At 37.3% G+C, this 18,826-nt stretch overlaps 2 protein-coding genes across 2 annotated transcripts in view; one reads left to right on the plus strand and one right to left on the minus strand.

Moving 5' to 3' along the window:
- The window catches only part of ZZZ3 (zinc finger, ZZ-type containing 3), a 33,289-nt gene extending 28,162 nt beyond the window's left edge, over positions 1 to 5,127 (plus strand). The window contains exons 9-11 of the mRNA XM_009576999.1: positions 270 to 404; positions 3,070 to 3,170; positions 3,526 to 5,127. Of these exons, the coding sequence (XP_009575294.1) occupies positions 270 to 404; positions 3,070 to 3,170; positions 3,526 to 3,670 (381 nt within the window). The 3' untranslated portion in view covers positions 3,671 to 5,127. The remainder of the gene's footprint in view (positions 1 to 269; positions 405 to 3,069; positions 3,171 to 3,525) is intronic.
- Positions 5,128 to 7,976: 2,849 nt separating this feature from the next.
- AK5 (adenylate kinase 5) overlaps positions 7,977 to 18,826 on the minus strand; it is a 94,314-nt gene continuing 83,464 nt past the window's right edge. Inside the window, exons 12-13 of the mRNA XM_009577000.1 lie at positions 17,534 to 17,722; positions 7,977 to 8,204 (exon numbers count right to left, since the gene is read on the minus strand). Of these exons, the coding sequence (XP_009575295.1) occupies positions 8,094 to 8,204; positions 17,534 to 17,722 (300 nt within the window). The 3' untranslated portion in view covers positions 7,977 to 8,093. The remainder of the gene's footprint in view (positions 8,205 to 17,533; positions 17,723 to 18,826) is intronic.

An 18,826-nucleotide genomic window follows, 5' to 3' on the forward strand; every position in this document is an offset into this window, starting at 1 on the left:
AGAAGAAACTTGTTTGTAGGATAATGGTTTTTTTTGTTTTAATGCAAATAATAAAGTACAAGTAATACAAAACAAAATGTAAGTTAGCTGTATGCGCTGTTTTGTGCTATGTTTTTAAAAATAATTTACCAGTATGTTTCTTAGAATATATTGCTAGCATTTTCACAAAGGTAATTAATCATACATAGTGATTTATGGAATATATGCTTTACTAGTTATTACATTCCTAAAGTAAAGAATGTTTCTTATTTATTTTTAACCATGAACAGGATGAAGAGAGTATTCCAATAACATATCGAGAGTTACCTGAATACAAAGAACTGTTAGAATTTAAAAAATTGAAGAAACAGAAACTGCAGCAGATGCATGCAGAAAGTGGATTTGTGCAGCATGTGGGATTCAAGGTGAGTTTAAGAGATGTTCCTCTGTTACTCAGTGGATTGTAGAAGTTTTCAAAGATAACATGGTTTGGATTTCCTAAAAAGGCTTTGTTTAATATAGCAAGTTTGGTTCCTTAGTTCTTGTTCACTGTGTCTGCTCTCTCTCATCTTCTTTAATAAAAACAACCCAAGTGATTCACTTTTTCCAATAGCTCAGGTTTCACTGAATACTGATATTGTATGAAAATTAATAAGCATACTGTCTTTTCATCATTCGTATTATGAAAATACAGCTCTAGAGCCAGGTTAAATCATTATAGAATTCCATTTGACACTACACTCTGTTTTGACAACGATTCATTGCTGATAATTCTCTGATTATGAATTTGGAGTCATTTTGCCTCCACCTGAGGCCATAGAAGGGACAAAGATTTTTAATGAGAACAGTAATAGATTAATAATTTTTCTGTTTTGTAGCAACTTCTAATCCTATCAAGTAATAACTTGCAGAAGTTTAAACAAGGACACGAAACAGTAGTTATGTGAAATTAAGAAAATAAGCATTTAAGTTAAACTAATGTGTTGTCCCACTATCAACCATTAATAAGCAACATGAAAGAAAGGGCATTCTCTAAATTATATTTTCTGGTTTGCAAAGGATTTTCTGTGTAACTGGTAGGTATGTTGGAACAGTTTTTCACCCTGTTTAGTGTTATGCAGCTAGATTTACTTTTCTAATACCAATTTATATAAGAATGCAAAGATACTCAGTTTAAAGTTCACTTCAAAATGACTGGAAAATTAAGACAGCCTCGTTAGTTGACATTGACAGACTTAATCATGGTGTTAGACCACCAAGGCGTTTTTCATTTTTGCTATTTTTTTTTTTTAAGTTAGCACGGTGTCTTTGGTTTGGGTTTTTTGTTGTTGTTGTTTTTTGGGGTTTTTTTAAGTTAGTGTTTTCTTCCACAAAATTCAAAACTTTGATCAGGCAGGACCAGACTTCTAGGTTACAAACTAGTTGCTTTTTCTACATAAAATTACTCTGAAAAGTAAATTGGCATTATGCAGTGTCAAGCATTCAAAGTTTGAAAGTTTCTTTGCAATCTGAATTTGATTTTATTACGTATTACAGTAAGCTATGAAATTACATGATTATATACTATTTTCCCTCAGCAGTGCTGCCTCGCTCAGTGCACGGGCTGGACAGAGCTCACCTAATAATCAATCATTCAGAACGCTCTTGGTTCTGCATGGTCTTCAGCCTCATTTACTATATATTATTCAACCTCTACTTTGAATATTGAATTATTGAATCCCTTGTGGGCTTTTTATGGCTTTCATTGCTATAATATCAGAGCACTTTGCAGATACTTTTTTTTCCTAGGAAATGAATTATTTCTGTTTCAGGGGAAAGAGAAGGAAGCTGGAGCACAGAAACTAAGGTCAAGGGTTTCCACTATCTTGGTTCTCAAATTGAGAAAACTGGAACCAATTTTTTTTTTTTTTTTTAAGTATTTAGCATTATACTGAACTTGATATTTTCAGAGAACAGCTCTGAGTATGCTTAGTCCCTCCTCATTGTCAGCCCACAAACTCTGAAAGCCATCTGTGGAAGGAAGGGATACAGTTGTCACAAATCTGTAAGGGGTAAGGTGTTTGTAACCCTGAGTGGATTAGCTGTGGTCAGGAAGGAGCTGTTCTGTGAGTGGGTTTCACAGATACTATGAGAGAACTTCACATTCTGAAGGAGGATGAGCTATGGGAGCACAGGCTTGTTTCCCACATTTCCTTTTCCTTTTCAATCCTATTTCTGCAGCACTCTTCAAAGTTTAGATTTTTGAAAAGTTCTCCTTGTCTCCAAGTTCCATTTTCCAGGTTTCCATTTTTTATCAAATATCTTTGCATTTCTGCCCCTCTTCTCTATCATCGTGAATTTTTCATCCATTCTTGGATGTTTCGTTTGTACTTTGTTTCCTCCTCTTCATGCCACACTCTTCTCGCACTTAGCTGCTATTGTGTTGTCCCTGATTCTTCTCAGGGGATTAGTTCTTGGCTTCTTGCTCAGCTTTAGTTTTAGACTTCTGTTCCCTTCCCTGAATATGTTGTCCCACTTCCTTCCCAGCCACCTGGCTTTTAGTTCCAAACCACCTATAATGTGTTACTGTATTTCCTGAGTTTGAAAGTGCATCAGTCTGACCTGATCTGTGTCCTGATCTGCAGCCCATCAACAGCCTCCCCACAGGCTCTGCTGGTCTAGTCTCACTGCTTTCTTCTGCCATGGAAAGTGAATCTATACTTAGACATTTCACGTGGTTGGATTTAAGCGATAGAAACATAACGTTCATGTATTGTGTCGCCACAGTTCTTACAGCCATGTGAGGATAAGCAGTAACTGCAGGCAGGACGAGGTCTGCTTTTGTTGAGCAGGAGGATAATGTCGACATGGAGTATTTGGGGAGTGGGAAGCAAAGTGAGAGAAAGATTGATCAATCCTCAGGGCTCTGGAGGGCCTGACCTAGACTATGAGGACTTCTTTATCCATGAATACATTATGGTCTGTGATGAGAAGAATTCAGCTCTGTGGCCTAGAATACATGCCTTTCTATATGGTGTATTGGTGTATACTGTTACTCACGTAAGTGATTACAGTTGCTGTTTCTTCAATGCTTTTCCATGTGCTTCACAGTGTGATAACTGCGGAATTGAACCTATCCAGGGTGTTCGGTGGCACTGCCAAGACTGCCCTCAAGAAATGTCCTTGGATTTCTGTGATTCTTGTTCTGACTGGTGAGCAGCATACACTTCTACTTTATTTGTAATTAGCTTGAATATCTCTACATGGCTTAATTGCTGTGTATGTTGGAAATCTTTGCTCCAGCATAGGACACATCTCCTGTGTTGGGTGAAGTAGAAGATACTTTAGGATATATTTGTGGGAGATATATTTTGTAAGCATGTTCTGGATGTATAATTTTTTTTTCTTAATACAGTGGACAGCTAGGTTTGGCACTGTTAAATAGTGGGGGAAATTATACTTTATTAATTAATTGTATCAAATTTGGTATGAATCTGTTAACACTTTCAGAAACAGTTAAAGAAAATATTTGACTTTTAAACTGTTATGTTTTTCTTTCCCTTGCAGTCTGCATGAAACAGAGATTCATAAGGAGGATCATCAGTTAGAACCTATTTACAGAGCAGAGACATTTTTAGACAGAGACTACTGCATGTCCCAGGGCACCACTTACAATTATCTTGACCCAAACTACTTTCCAGCAAATAGATGACATGGGAAGCAGATCTACCATCTTGGGCTTACTATCCTTTTTGAAAAATAACAATGGCACCATTGTTAATTCTGTGCACATTTTGGAAAGACTCTGCTTTCCCTGAAATGTTGCTCACAGCATGACAGCTTCCTGGGTGTACTTGTCAAACTACAGCTTTGAGCTGTCATGGTTCTAGATCACTGAACAGCAGCTGAACATTCCTAGTGTGCAGAAGGTTTCACTGGGAGACTTTTCTTTCACCACATTAGTCATTTTTAGGTGGTGAATCTAAACACAAAAGAAAAACATACAAAAGGGTGAGCCAGAAATGAGAGCACACATTAAAGATAGAGTAAATTCCAAAGGCTTTGAAGAACTTGGTTATAATGAGATCCAGAGGAGATGAAGTATTTATATAAAAACAGTTTAGTAGCTTGCAGTTTTGTTGTGAAATAGTTTTCAGCACAGTAACTGACTTATTTAGGCAAGGTTTTAACCAATGACAGTGTTTGCTTCTAGGATGTACTCTAAAAAAAATACTCACTGTCTCAGCGATGGTTGGTTACAGGCCTTTATTAAATCGGAGCTGCTTAATCACATTGACTTTCAATTTTTTTAATTTTTTTTTTTTTTTTTTAAACCACGATGAACTCTATTTACCAACAGTGAAGCACTACGGGGGGCAACTGTGGCATTGCTTCCTTAACCAGCTCATGGTGTGTGAATGTTATAAAATTGTCACTCAGATATATTTTTTAAATGTAATGTTATATAAAATGATCATGTGATGTGTACAAAATATGGTGAAAAGTGCCAGTGGTAGTAACTGTGTAAAGTCTCTAATACTCAACATTAACTCCTTTAAAATAAAATACACAGCCTTCTGCCTCTGTATTTGGAGTTGTTAGTGCAACTCATCAAAGAAAACTGCCTAATATAAATCATATATATGGTAATAATTTTTCCTCTTTTGTAGTCTGCACAAGATCCATGAAAGATTGTATTTTTATTACTATTTAAACAGTGATTAAATTTAGCCTGAGCAGTGAGCAAGGGTTCACATGCATTCTTTTATACTGCTGGATTTTGTTGTGCATCATTTAAAACATTTTGTATGTTTCTTCTTATCTGTGTATACAGTATGTTCTTAAATAATGTTCAATTGTCAGGAGAACTGTGAGAAATAAACTATGTGGATACAGTCTGTTTATATATAGAATGCTTGCTGTGACTTCCTTTCTGTGTAGTTCTGACTTTTTAATCAAGATGGAAAACATTAAAAGGACATTTTAATACATCATACCAATATTCACTATGCAGACCTGCAAGATGCCCAGCGCCTTCCTCTGCTGTTAATTTCAATGGGAACTGATGGTGCTCTGCGCCTACTAAAATATGCTTCGCCTTTTGCAGGATTGGCATTTTAGTTTTCTCATATCTTACTCACAAACTGTTCTTTTTCAGACTGCAGAAAATTCAGATTTTAGTAGCCTTGGTACACTGTATACCATTGTCTGAGAAGCTTTGTAATTATTGTGATATATTTTAGTTAATATATTTTCTATTGAAATGTATAGCTTGTGATTCAGAAACACTTGATTATTTTATAACTGTAATAGACTTCCAGTTGCTTTGAAACTTGAATACGCAGAGTAATTAGCTAGAAAAGAAACTAATTTGACTTTAAAAGATAGCAATAAGAAGGATAATTGGCTGGCTGCACCTATAAACTGATCAGTATTAAGTTTTGCAATAAATTTAGGTGTAGTTATTTTTTGCTTCAGAAAAAATAATTTTAAGCATTTAATCTATTAGAAGGTAATAAAGTACAGTTACTAAAACACTGAGCAAGTATCATACGTAAACATATCTCACGTATCTAGTATACTTAGATAAATTTAATAACCCTTAAAAAAATACAACACAAAAATTCTCATGATGTATTTTAGGTTTTAATTGGAAAAGATACTGCTCTGAGAAGCTCTCTAATACAATAAAAATTGTGCGTTCCACATCATTCATGCTGTTTATAGGAAGCTAGCGTTGGTGAAGGTGTATTATCAGGGAGAGAATCTGTGGTGATCTTTGTTTTCTGTTGATATCCTGAAAAAATTACTGGAAGGAAATAATGAAAGTACATTAGTGAAAATATGCTTACGTGCAAATATTCAGTCATCAATTTAGGATACCTTGGGAAGAACAAAAAGCCATGGTATAATTTGAATGAGCTTGGAAGCAGAAGGAGAATTTCAAGTCTGAACCACCCAAGAAAGAAGTGTCTTGGATAAGTCCTCTTTTTATTGAATATGTATAAATATTTATATTTCCATATGCATGCATATACAGCTATTTCTCTTGCATACATTATGAACATATGCAAATAGATAAATAATGCACATACACCCAATCAAGCATGGGATTTTTTTTGTTTTGTTCCACAGAAAAGACCAGAAGAAGCAGACAGAAAAATTAAACTGAAACTGTATGTTAAATAATTTTTGTAATTTGATTTTTTTTTTTTTTTTTAAATTAGCGGCTGATTGTTGCCTTTGTTCCCATCCAGCACAAGTATGATACTCCACACTTTTTAACTTATATTGTAATTAGAAGTAATAAAAAATACTCCAGAAAACCTACCCAGATGAATTTGCAACTTCATGGTAACTCCAGAATATTTTACTTTTTTTTTTTGGAAAAATACTACACCAGACAGCTGCTAGTGCTTCAAGGCTCAGTTTAGAAAAACCTGCCTTCTCAAGCTGATGCATTATGAAAGTCTCTCGCTTAAAGCTGTTGTACTGCAGACGTTACTGGTCACTTAATGGCACTGGTCTGGAGCTGGAGAAGCACTTCCTAGAGCATCAGAGGTAAAATGTAGGCTATGAAAAGACCCAGGAAAAAGGAACATCCAGGATATGAAGGATAAGAACGTATCTAAAACAGTCCCATAAAAAATAATTTAATTAGCATTTACAGGGCAAATGCCAAGAAAGAAAAAGAAAACAGAAGAATCTGCCCTGAATGGAGAAAGGACATATTCTATAAGCATGCTGATTTGAGTTATATTTTCAAGTCATGTACTGTGCTTTAAAAAGGATTAAACCCACATATATTGTAACAGAAATCATTACTCCTGATTTTTGTACATGTTTTATTTGTATTATGTCTTCATTACAAGAAAGGTAACTTTAAAAATACAAATCTGCCGCATAAAGTACAACTTTGACAGTAAGAGCAATCATGCAACCCACTTCACCTGTGAATTCACCCAGTGGTTCCAGTAAGAGGATGCAATTACTTTACAGGAATGTCAAACAAGCTTTTATTTAGCTATCAGAATACCAAAGAAACTCCACAATATTTTGGTTAACCTAATGGAAATAGGATATGATTTTTACAGACTTTTTTGCAGATATTACAGATAAATGGCTTAGTAAAGATGCAAGCAATAGGAATCAAGCATTAGGAATCAAATAATCCCTGACATTTTCCTTCCCCCCCCCGCCCCAAGTTTTGGCAATGCCAGTACAAGACAACAGATGATGATCTGAATTTTGCATTTGAAATGCTTCCAAAGTATGATTTAAAGGCATCTTCACACGTTCTGGCTCATAGTCAACTTTATATGTAGACTTTAATTAATACAGTAAAACTGCTGTTAATATGGATAATTACTGGATTGCACATTTAACTATACAATACAATCATTTTCACCTCAGCTCACAAAACTGGGAAGTTGTCATTTGTAATATCCTACAATTCCCAGCAGAAGACAAAGCTGTCTCAAAAATGGTGTCTGCTCCACAATAATGGATTTTAATGGATTGACAGACTTCCACAATATTCAACCGTATCTTCACCTTCAATTAATTTTTCTGCTTCTTCTTGTAATAGTGTTCTGGGGACGTGTGAAAAGTTTATTTTAACTTGTAGCTTGGCTAATTCCAGCTGTCTTACAGCTGCATGTAACAGAGAACAGATTTTAGTCACTAAAACCCAAGAACAAGCTAAGTGATACCACAAAAATTAATACTGTTAATTAAAAGACAATAATAACCAATAGGTAACTTGTATGCAGTAATCTTAAAGTTAATATGCTAAATGGTGAATGATGTGGTTGAAGAGCTCACTGCTGGCCAGGCACTGTCTGACTTCCAATCAAATGTATGAGATCATGAAATACAAACCAGAGCTGCTGTTCACCATGCTGCTTTTAACCCATGAAGAGCAAAAAACCAATAAAACAATATATAGTTCTTAGTGTAGAGTTAGCATACAGACCACTTTCTATTGAGTGTATTGTCAGAACAGAGAAAAAATTTCATCTAAAATAACATACCACATGCACAAATTCCAGATGCCTCTCAAAAAAGCAGTATTGCTTTGAACAGCATTTTAATCATGACTCAAGTGCACGTGAGGGGAGGCTGTGTACACACCATTACTGCGTTTCTGTTGAAAAAGAAAACGCTGCCTCTTCTTTTTTCAGAAAAGAGTCAATTGTCTTGCAGACTTCCAGAAAAACATCCTCCTGTGTTCCTTCTGCATCAACCTGTGAAGCAGGCAAAAAACATTAGTTTTGATTAAGTTATAAAGAATTATCTCAGAATCTAAACATTGGCACAAAAAACTGGTCCAATATAAAATAAAAGTTGTTCTCTTTCATGTTATAAACACTGATGTAGAGGAGCAGCTTTCACAAACCAAATAATTCACTGTTTCCACAGATTTATGTGAGAAGATTCTGTAGGCTCCATCGTCTGGAGCAAAGTACATTAATCACGTGAGGGAGCTTAAGATCTTTCTCCTAAGTACTCGTGTTTTATAGTAAAATCACACCTTTGATATACAGAACATCCAAAGATTAAAAATCCAAAGATTTTTAGAAACTATTTTAACATTTAATACCCTCCAAAAGAAACCTAATAGGGTAACTTCGATATCATACCATTAATGAGATGAATAGCACTGACTTGTTAATTTGTTTCTTGTCATCTAAAGTGTCAGACTCTGTAATGCTGTGGCTGACCTAAAAGCTTTCAAATGGCAGTAGCTTAGCGAGGTTGTGTGTTTCTGTGCATTTGTATTTGCAAGCTTGGTGAATTGGTTCTGGTTTTATGACGACCTTTGGGCAATGCACGTTTTACAGTGGCACTGGATTTGTTGTACGAGAACTCACTTTCTTTGAAGAAATTTTTTTCTTTAACACCCAAAGATTCTGTTTTGGCCAGAGGTTGTCCAGGCTGTTCAAGTTTATTTTTCGTGACTGGATTTCAACAAAAACAAGACCAATTTATTCTCCTATGCTGAGGAAGAGAGAGCTGCATTTTAGCAAAGAGGAGTGATGTTTGTAGCCAGTAATACTTCTGTGTGTTCCCTAGAAAACGTAATGTAGCACCGAGCTTTTCTGAGCTATGAGTTTCATGTCCATCCCATGCAGTGAGTGTCATGCAGGTCACTACTTGAGGAAGGAGAGCTGTCTTTTGCCTTCACAGTAGCGACAGAAGAAGCTTTCATGCTGGCTGTGTACACCACGCGGATTGCATCTGATGATTATTCAGTTCCTCTCAAATGCCTGGTGAGAGCCTTGATCCTCTACTCAAAAGCAAGCTTCCTCTCTGCTTCTCCACGCTTAGCCTTTCATGCATGCATGCCATGGAGTTTGCACACATTTAACTGGACCCGTGACAACGTTGCTAAAGCCTGTTTTTCTGAACTGTGTGCTGCATTCTCATCTCCAAGTTGCTGACTAGGATGCCAGACAATTGTAATGTTTGAAGGGGACATTCTTGACTATCATACTTTCTGCCACCTCTTTGTTCTGCAGGAGAATAAAAGGAATTTCAAACTCCAAAAAATGTTTTTTTGAAATAGGCCATGAAATTCATCTCAGATAAAGTGTTGGCTTGCAGCCAGCTCCTGTACAGTCTGACTGCACTCAATGTACATTTAAGTCCGTTGGTGCTAAGTCTTGTGTGGGAGTCAGCAGCTGCTCCTTGCAGAGATCCAGCAAGGGATTGCATTCACGCTCTGTAGCTTGGTTTCGCTCTTGGTGGCATCCACAGATGCTGCAAAGTTTGGTCCCTTGTTGCATCCTGTCAGAGGTGCTGGCACACCCAGCCAGTCTACCTCCACACACAGCAGTTCCAGCAGTGGAAATGACCAGCCTGGCACCCCTTAAGGAGCCATGCCTGAATGGGTTCAGTCCTCTTGGACTCACCACAAGGATATCTTACGGTGTGAGCTGAACTACCCTCTCCCCTCCTGGCAAGCTTTCAGAAGCATGGTTCTCGTGCTTCACTTGCTCTCTGTCACGTTGATGTTTGCTGACATTGCTGCTTTATGTAATGCTGAAGTACGCACATGCTGGAATAGTTTGTGAAGCTACAGGTGGTGCCTTAGAAAGGTCAGTTCTCAAACAAGGGCTGCATGTCTTTCAGAAGCTTTCTATGCCACAGAAACAAAGGGTTTAGGAGGGGGTTACTTACTAGTAGCAAAGAGAAAAGGGGAATGGTGAACCATTCTGGACCAAATGCCTACCTTCTCCAGTTAGAATAAAACTAGCAACTCCCATCTCAGCTGCTATAAAGCAGCTTGTTTTGTCCGTCTCAACTGCCAAGACACATATTTTCATATGGCTATCCCACAGGAAATACACTTCACACAGGGTGAAGGCCACAGCCATTTCAAAGCTCTTTTGTCTTAACTTGTATTTTTATTATCTCTTTGTTCCATAAATACATCTGCACTGGATAACCGATCTAACCTAATCAGCAAGCTGATTGCCATTTGCTTTTTGGCGACCTCTTCTAGAACTGGGACTGATACTCAGGTCTAGAGCTAGGCAGTTGTGAAGAAGAATTAGGTTTGTGAGCATGAAAATTGCTGCCCTTTATGGCTGGCTGGAACGCTGCCTTCCTAACAGTCACAGTAAAATATGAATGAGCGTGACTAATGACAGCCCCAGTGCTTCGCATGCTGGCCTCCTAAATAACAAAGGTTCAATTCATAAAACTAACTTAAAGTCGTGGTACAAAACTAACTTAATGTGACAATAATTCACAGCTAGTACCACAGCAATTCAATGACACTCTCTGCAGCTTCAGGAGAGAAAACTGTGCATTTCTCTTTCTCAGATTATAACAAACCTTATAAATTAGGACTGTTTTCAAGGTTATTCAAGGCTACTGTCTTCTCATAAAAGCAAGATCCAGATACAGTTTTCCATAGTGCTTCCAGTTTTGAAATGCCACTATGGCTTTAGGTAATTTCATACCTAAAGAGAAATTTAATGAGCTCATATGAAGAATGGCTGGAGTAATCATCTTCATAGAATGATGTTGCTCCTTTTGGCATTAAAACCAGCCAATTAAGTTTTCTGTCATCAAATCTCCATTTGTTGTAGGTTTTGGGATTTAGAGCCGCTGAGAAAAACCCAACTGTTTTTTTGAGAGAGGATGGCTGAGGACCACCTTTTTCAGAAAGACAGACTGAGACTCTGGAATAAACTCACTAGTTAGAAGCTTCTTATTGAAGGTCAGTCAAGGTCAGCCAATGTCACTAAGATTTATATCTTTGTCATTAAAAAGAGTATTAAAAACCTCTCTGAGACAGTGCAGTACGTGGTTCTCAGAGCAATGGATCAAGCGGTCTGGAAATCCAGTGGAAATGTGCTGCCTTGATACCTATTCGCATTTGGCATGAATTTACCATTGTGTTTTATCTATAATCCCCTGCTAATGTTTCTCATGTATCTTTCTAGACTGGTGTCTCATCTAATGGGTCACAAGCCACCAAGGGAGGTGACATAGAAACACTTGTTCCTTTGTTCCCCACCTACTTACCTACCAGGGTTAATGATTCTCTGACAACCTTTCAAAAGATGGAAATAAATTACATACCTGCTATCACTATTACCATTGATTATCCTTCCTCTAAAGGGAAAAGTACACATTTGCCCCTCCCCAGAGAAACTTCTAACAGGGGATGAGCATGAGAAGGTTCAGAAGTGGAAGATCGTGAGAGAGACGGTCACTTGTTCTTTCACAATGGTTATGGAAAATGTTTGTGATAAGAATCTAATAACTACTGCTTACCCAGCATGTGACTTCAACTAATTTTAGAAACAAGCAGTGTGAACAACACTGTGAAAAAAGAAGAAAAGAAGAAGAAGGAAAAAAAAAAAGAGAAAAATAAGAAGAAATGCATTTTAGTTGAACTTTGTAGGCTAAGATTCCATGGTGTGTAATCTGAAATAGTGAAGGTTTTTGGACATCCTTGAAAATCCTCTGCTCTGTACTGCCTACCTTATTTGTTTAGTCATGCCCCTCTTCCTCAGATGACTTTGAATAGGGAACTTGTTTTTAAGACACCTACTAGGTGTCTTACGTTAGCTAGGTAGGATCAGTTTTGTTTTGCTTGACTACCAATGCATTGCTCTGCTCCATTACTTATTACCCTCCTACATACTGTTATTTGAAAAAAGCTTTAAAGGATGAGTCACATATTAAAAACAATCACGTTTTTTTCTCCCTTTCTTCTCAATTGACAGAGGGCCATATATTCAAAGGTAATTACATTTAGCCACATTAAAACACAAGTAGGTGCCTACTAAATTTTTGGACACTCTTTTCCATCCAGCTGCCTTGGAAATCACTGAGAAATAAATTTAAAAACAACAGTATCTACCTGCTTACTACAGCTACCATAGTACATTTTGTTTCATTTCATTCATCTGAAACACCTGATTGCCACAGAATCGGGCAGCTTGCAACTGTTGTTTTTGTGAGTAGTGTTTTCAGTCCTTGCCTTTCCAGTACAAGATCTTTGTTAAAAAGCACCTGCTCGCTGTCCTTAGCGGCCGGCGGGTGTTCCGTAACTGACTATGAAAGAAATTATGGAATATTAAACTACATCCCCAAAACATGATTTTTTAAAAATTAATTGGAAAATTTCTAACTTATTGCTACAACTACTTTACCTTCAAGAACACAATTTAGAAAATAATGCCTTAGCAGAAAAGTGAGCAGAGAACGCTGTCATTCTTTGTCCTTCATTCTTCAGTCAGTTTATCCTCCCTTGTAAATATATCCCCGTGAATTACAACACAGTTCTTCATCTCAGCTGGATGGCTGGAAGGATCACCATTATTTATTCCTGTCAGGTTCATGGATGTTTTATCTGCACCCAAATTCTCCACCCTTCGTGCATGGCTCACGCTTCCACTGCTGAGCAGAAACACTGACAGGTAATCTTGGTCACATGGAAATTTCAGAGTCCTGATCTTTTGGCAGCTTCATCAGGTCACTGTTCTTGTTCAGAGATCAGTGGAATGGAAAAATGTTCCATTTCCAAATATCATGTTAGTTATTTATGAATCCATCTATGCATAATAATTCTAGGTTTAGAGAAGGTCATAAAATTCTCATTGATTAAAATGGGAATGCTGTTACAACCATATGCCTTTGTCTCTTCTGTGCAAGTAAAGCAAAGAGGGAATTCCTAATGACTGCAGAGGAAGCTAGGTCAGGCTTGAGTTTTTCTGTCTCTACTGTGTTTATTAGGCTCCTTCCACCCATGCCATAACACCCGTTCCAATGCAGAGAATGAGAAAGCTAATTTGACAATGTAGTCTCAAGCACACCTTAATATGGCGTGACAGATTCAGTTCCTCCTCCACTGAGTGTTCATCCAACATCTAATTCCCACACCAGACCTTCTGCTGGCCTTATGCCCAGGACTGAATTTTACATTTACATATTTAATCTGCCTGTTTCGGGACTAGAAACTGTTAGGCTGGATAGGACAAGTTAAACACATAGCACCGTTGCCACATGCTGTTCCCAATCTGTGAAAAACGTTGCCCAGCCCTAAATACACTTAAAATGGAGAAATCAAATAATACCAATATGCCAACCCTATTTTCTTGTTAATCAAGTCTATTTAACAATTCTGGTTTTCTTGTTTGTGGCAAAGCAGGGACTGGGTGCTACAGTTAAGCCCTACAAGACATGATCACTTATACAATTAAACACTATTTCACCTACAATTATTAGTGGTGCTTAGTCACACATTGCAGTAAGCTGGCTAGAAAAGGTTAATGCTGAATCTTCATGACCGTTAGGTGCGATTTAGACTCTAATATTCCTCTTAAAATCTCAGCATCCACTCCTCCGACTTCTTAAGAAAGTGCATGGCTGGCATCTCAAGGGACATAAAGCTCACATGGGCCTTCCACTGAAGAGCTGCTTCTGTTGAAAAAACAAGCCTGGGCAGGAATAACATTCCAGAAGAAGACAACTGAAGATTCTTTTAGACCCTTCTTCTCTTCCTTTCTTAAGTAGCTTCTCTTCAGATGCTTTGGCCATCGTTTCTCCTGGGATCACAGACTGATCTGGAACTGCAAACAGCACCTTCACGTAAGACATCACTTCCCTGAAGCTATTGGATCCCACCAGCTTTGCCTGAGAAAAAGAGTGCATAAGCCTCTGGTCTGTATTTACATGAAGATCCATGGATTATTTTTAAAAATCCATGAATGTAAATGAGAATTTATTTTAAGGGGTCTTCGAATCAACACTTGTAAATTAACTTTGGTGGCTTTGCCTGAAATGGATTAGGGAACATATACACATTTCTTTCAGAGAGCAGAATTATAGAGGCAGCAGCATCTTAATGGGAGCATTAACATCTTCAACCAGTGCTGGTCAATGCTTGAGAGTAATAAAACCCACTTAGGAATGAACAGATTCCCAAAGCTGAAAACATGTGGTTATAATTAAAATCAGGAAGAAAAATATTAAACATGTTATACTGCATCTAGGTAAAGTCTCAGTCTCCTCTGTGTGTGTATGATATTACAAATATCAAAAAAAAAGGACTATTTTAGCCTAGCCTCCACAAAAAAAATTGCAGTCAGAAATATTACTGATAGTTTTTCTGCTTTCCACCTGAATTTCCTTTCTTCATTCAGAGAACATCAGAGTGGCTGCTAATGTCAATGCTTAGCAGTGTGTAAAATATGTTGCTATAAATAAGAAATTAACCCCGTGTCTTGGGAATTGCAAACTTCCCCTTTAATCTCTACTTTCTTCAACACATGCAGCCTAAACATATTCACTGCTGAAATAGTTTTTAAACCGTAAACCTAAATGTCTATTTTCTCTTAATTTCCCACATAGCTAACAGTTACACATTTTGTGTTATCTAGTTCTTTTTGTTTCAAAACAGCTGTTGACCAAGTCTTAACTTTTTTTTCTTTGTCTTTATTCTTCAAATTGTTGAGCCAAATAATGTATAGGTTTGTAAGATGTGCCTTTACAGGATAATAATAGAGGTTGGAAAGAACCTCAGTGGGTCATCTGGTCCAATCTCCCACCCAAAGCAGGACTGGGCACTGGAAGGATGCCACTATGCCAGGCACTATGCTTGAGTTGTGTCATTCATCAAGTCAGACTGTATGATTAAACTCTCTGAGTTCACTTATCCAGGAAAATTGCATGTAAAAATTTCCTAAACACGCATTCCTTCCAGAAAATAAATTACTTTGTTTCACAGTATTTTAGTGTATTTCCAAAACCAAATGGTTTTTTTTCATTCCAGCACTGCTCACTGCAGAACTGATAGGGAATATTTGGACCAGAATAGCTACTGAAGTCAATTGCCCTGTGCAAAAAAGTGCTCAGACCTACTTTTCCACTTTGACTGTAGGTGCAAAGTAAACTTTAAAATAGATTTCCGTAACTGTTCAACAACACTTGTTTAAAAAAATCACTTCTCTCACCCATGAACAATAAAATGTTAGCATTCTTCTTCTATGAAAACTACATTTGCTTCTGCTGCCTGCTGCACAGGCCCCAGGGCTGCAGGCTTGTACCTGAGGCTGGCTGAGGGTAACAAGGACAGCCTGGGAGGATTAATTTTAAAAGCCTACCTCTGCTGAGTATCTTGGCAGTGTTCTCTAAATGCTGATAAATAACTGAACATGTACTTGTCTACATCATAAGGGTTGGGGAGGGGGCATCTCCCTACTTTGCTTAAATCCATAATGGAATCATATCTTTGATAGCAGATGTGTATTTTATCAGTTTAGTAAAAAGTAGATGAGGTAGACATCTCAATACAGAGTACCTGTGTTCAAGAGAAACAGAACACGTTTTTCAACCTTAAAAGGACATTTTACATGATAATGTTTATAAAGCTGATTTTACAGAGCTTTCATACCCAATAGTTCCATCCAAAGATGGAAGTACGTTGAACACCTACATTCATCAGAAGCAAGTACAGACACTGTACAGACATTGTAAGAAAAACAGTGTAAACACTGTTCAAGCAATATTTTCTAAGATACGAACACACAATGTCAATTCCCCCAAAAACTAATGATAAAAGAGTGCAAAGCATATATCCAGTTCTGACCTATAGACTAGGCAAGGCCCTTAAGGAGCTCATGAGCTATAAGCTTTCAAGAAAAGACTGCATGTTTTGCCATTGCATAGATTGCACAGGAAATGGAACAGAAACTTGCAGCAGAAGTATTAAGGAAGGGCAAGGAGAGTCCTCATCAAGTGAAATAAGGCAGACCATGAATGCAAAATCTGTGTGAAAGTATTTAGTGTAGTTTCATTCTTTTGGGGGCTGTCACTTCCCTGATGCTTCAAAAAGGAAAACACTGCATGGGCACAGCTCATTGGAATAAGATCTTAGAGATACAGAGAGCTCTGTTTTCCTTTGCATTGCACTGTGTTGGTGTACTGTGTATTGTACTGAATTCTTAATTAGATGCATCCTTGCAATGTTGGCAAGGTAGCTCATCAAAGAAAATACAAATAAAACCAGAAAATTGTTCTTAAGCTTAAAAAAGAAAAGTAATTGGGGATTTTTTTTCTGCCACTCTAGAGTTTGCCTTCTGTGCCCTTACTGTGGGCTTAGCAAAGGACATAAATCAGGACTCCCCCTTTGAGTATAATTTTTCTCAGGACTATGTCATCTACTCTGTTCTCAGGTCAGGATATGGGTGCATAAATTAGCTGCCTGTTTCTCTTTTGGGAACTTTGCAGAGGAGAAATGGGATATGTGACTTGCATGTTTGCTACAGCCTCTAGGAAAAAGCTCCCATAGTATTTCCAGAAACTATTATTGGATTCTTTCCCTTTTAGGACAAGAAGGATCAGTAGGACTAGATCTTTCTATATCTGAACATAAGGGATAGTGTGCCATGACGGAGCAGAGAAATATATAAAAATAAATATAAACATCCCATGTAAATAAGTTTACAGATGTGCCAGCATATACATCAGTTAATTGCACTGATGGAATTTTTCTTAATTCTCTGTAAAGTATTGATTAGAGAATAAAAAGAATGCTTTAAATATCACATCCCTAGCAGGTGTAAACTGAGATAATTCATTGAATTTAATATAACTATGTAATTTGTTCCAGCAGAAAGATCTTTCTTGTGTGCAGGTTTGTTTTCTTTCAGGATATACACTGTCGGTTTTGTAAATTTAACTGAAGGGTTTAGGATTAACATAATCTTTCATCCTAACTCTGTAAGCCCTTACAGAGAAATAAATCCTAATATTTAAAGAAAAGCTTTCCCGCATTAATGTTTAACAAGAGATTCTATACAGATGGGGTAGTGATTCAGGATATGTTCTCGGAATCAGGATAAATCTGTGTTTTCATCCTTTTAAATTGTACTGTGGAACTCAGAAGTTTGTAGAAGTGGCAAATAAACCAGGGAAGTGTAAGATGAGAACAAACTGGAAAGTACAGAAACTAATACAGTTCATAAATCGTGTCATGTCAGTATTTTCCAAATATTGCTCATATAATGGAAGCAAAAAGCAATAATTTAATTCCAAAGGTCAAGCAATTTACCTTGCATAACTGTGTCTTCCTTTCATAGTATGCAATCACAGGTTTTGATGCTTGGTAATAGCTTTCGATCCCTTCCTTGGTGGTTTCGGCATTATCAGAGTGCTGACTGCTCTGATTTCTCATCAGAAGGCGACTGCTCATGGTTTCTGCAGAGCAGTCCAGGCACAAAACAAGTATTGGTTCCCCAATCTAGAGACAAACAAAACCAGTAAGTATTCAAACCACTGGCCTGGTAAAACTGATTTTGTTTGGATAACTTTAAAAAGAAATGCTACCGAAAGAGTCATCAAGGAATTTATTAGCAAATTACTTTTGTATTTGTCTATGCAGAAATTATGCTTATTAACAAACACCTCTTATTGTAGCCGCACTTAGAGATCCCAGTATTCACGATCAAGGCTGTGCTCGATTGGGCTCTACACATACAGAGAAAAGGAGATATGATCTGAAAAATTCTGGCTACCTGGACTGAAGATCATCAGCTTGTTCATTATTTGCAATTGTTTGGTAACAGCTTGATGCAAACAGCACTGGACTCATGGAATGCTTCACACAGTTATTTTTTTAGCCTTTGCTTTGTTCAATCTGTGAAGAGTATATTTTCATTCAGGGAGTAGTAAACTATAGCTTAGAATTTCAAGAGGCAAGAGAAGGAAATGTCCAAATTGAAGTGTGCCCACTTGAAACAGAAATGAGTAGAAAAGACAGGCTCAGGGACACCATCAAATGATTGTTACTGGACGTATTCACCTCCTGTGAATTACTTTATGTCACACACTATTTTATTTCAATATTTGCAGTGTAACTCTACATCTTTACTACCCATGGCATAAAGGAAGGATGTGATATATTTCTCTGCATTTTCAAGTTGGTGAGTAATTTCCGAATTCTATGAGAAGCCCACCACTTAGTGCTTCTTGGCAGGTGCCAAACTAGTCATAAGGGAGAGTCTGCCCTTTCCTATAAACAAAATAAATATGGATTTATTTATTTTTATTCCCAGGCCTTGGCAAAGATAGTAAATAATTGTCTCTATCTACATCTGATAGTAGATATTGCAGTACTTTATGGGTAAAAAAGACCTGGCAAGAAAGAGAAAAATGGTCCTTATAATATTTTAGGAGAGAGCCAAAAGTTCTAAACACAAATCCCCATCGTTCTTTCCCCAAGATATGGAAAAATATGTGTGTCATTTAGCATAGATCTTGCAATACACTTGGTCATGCACCCTGCTCAAGCACAGCTCCCTCTGACACAAGGTTTTGTCTGAGCAACAACTATTGGGCTGAGTCT

The sequence above is a fragment of the Fulmarus glacialis genome, unplaced genomic scaffold (assembly GCF_000690835.1).
Source record: "Fulmarus glacialis isolate BGI_N327 unplaced genomic scaffold, ASM69083v1 scaffold10794, whole genome shotgun sequence".
Lineage (NCBI taxonomy): Eukaryota > Metazoa > Chordata > Aves > Procellariiformes > Procellariidae > Fulmarus > Fulmarus glacialis.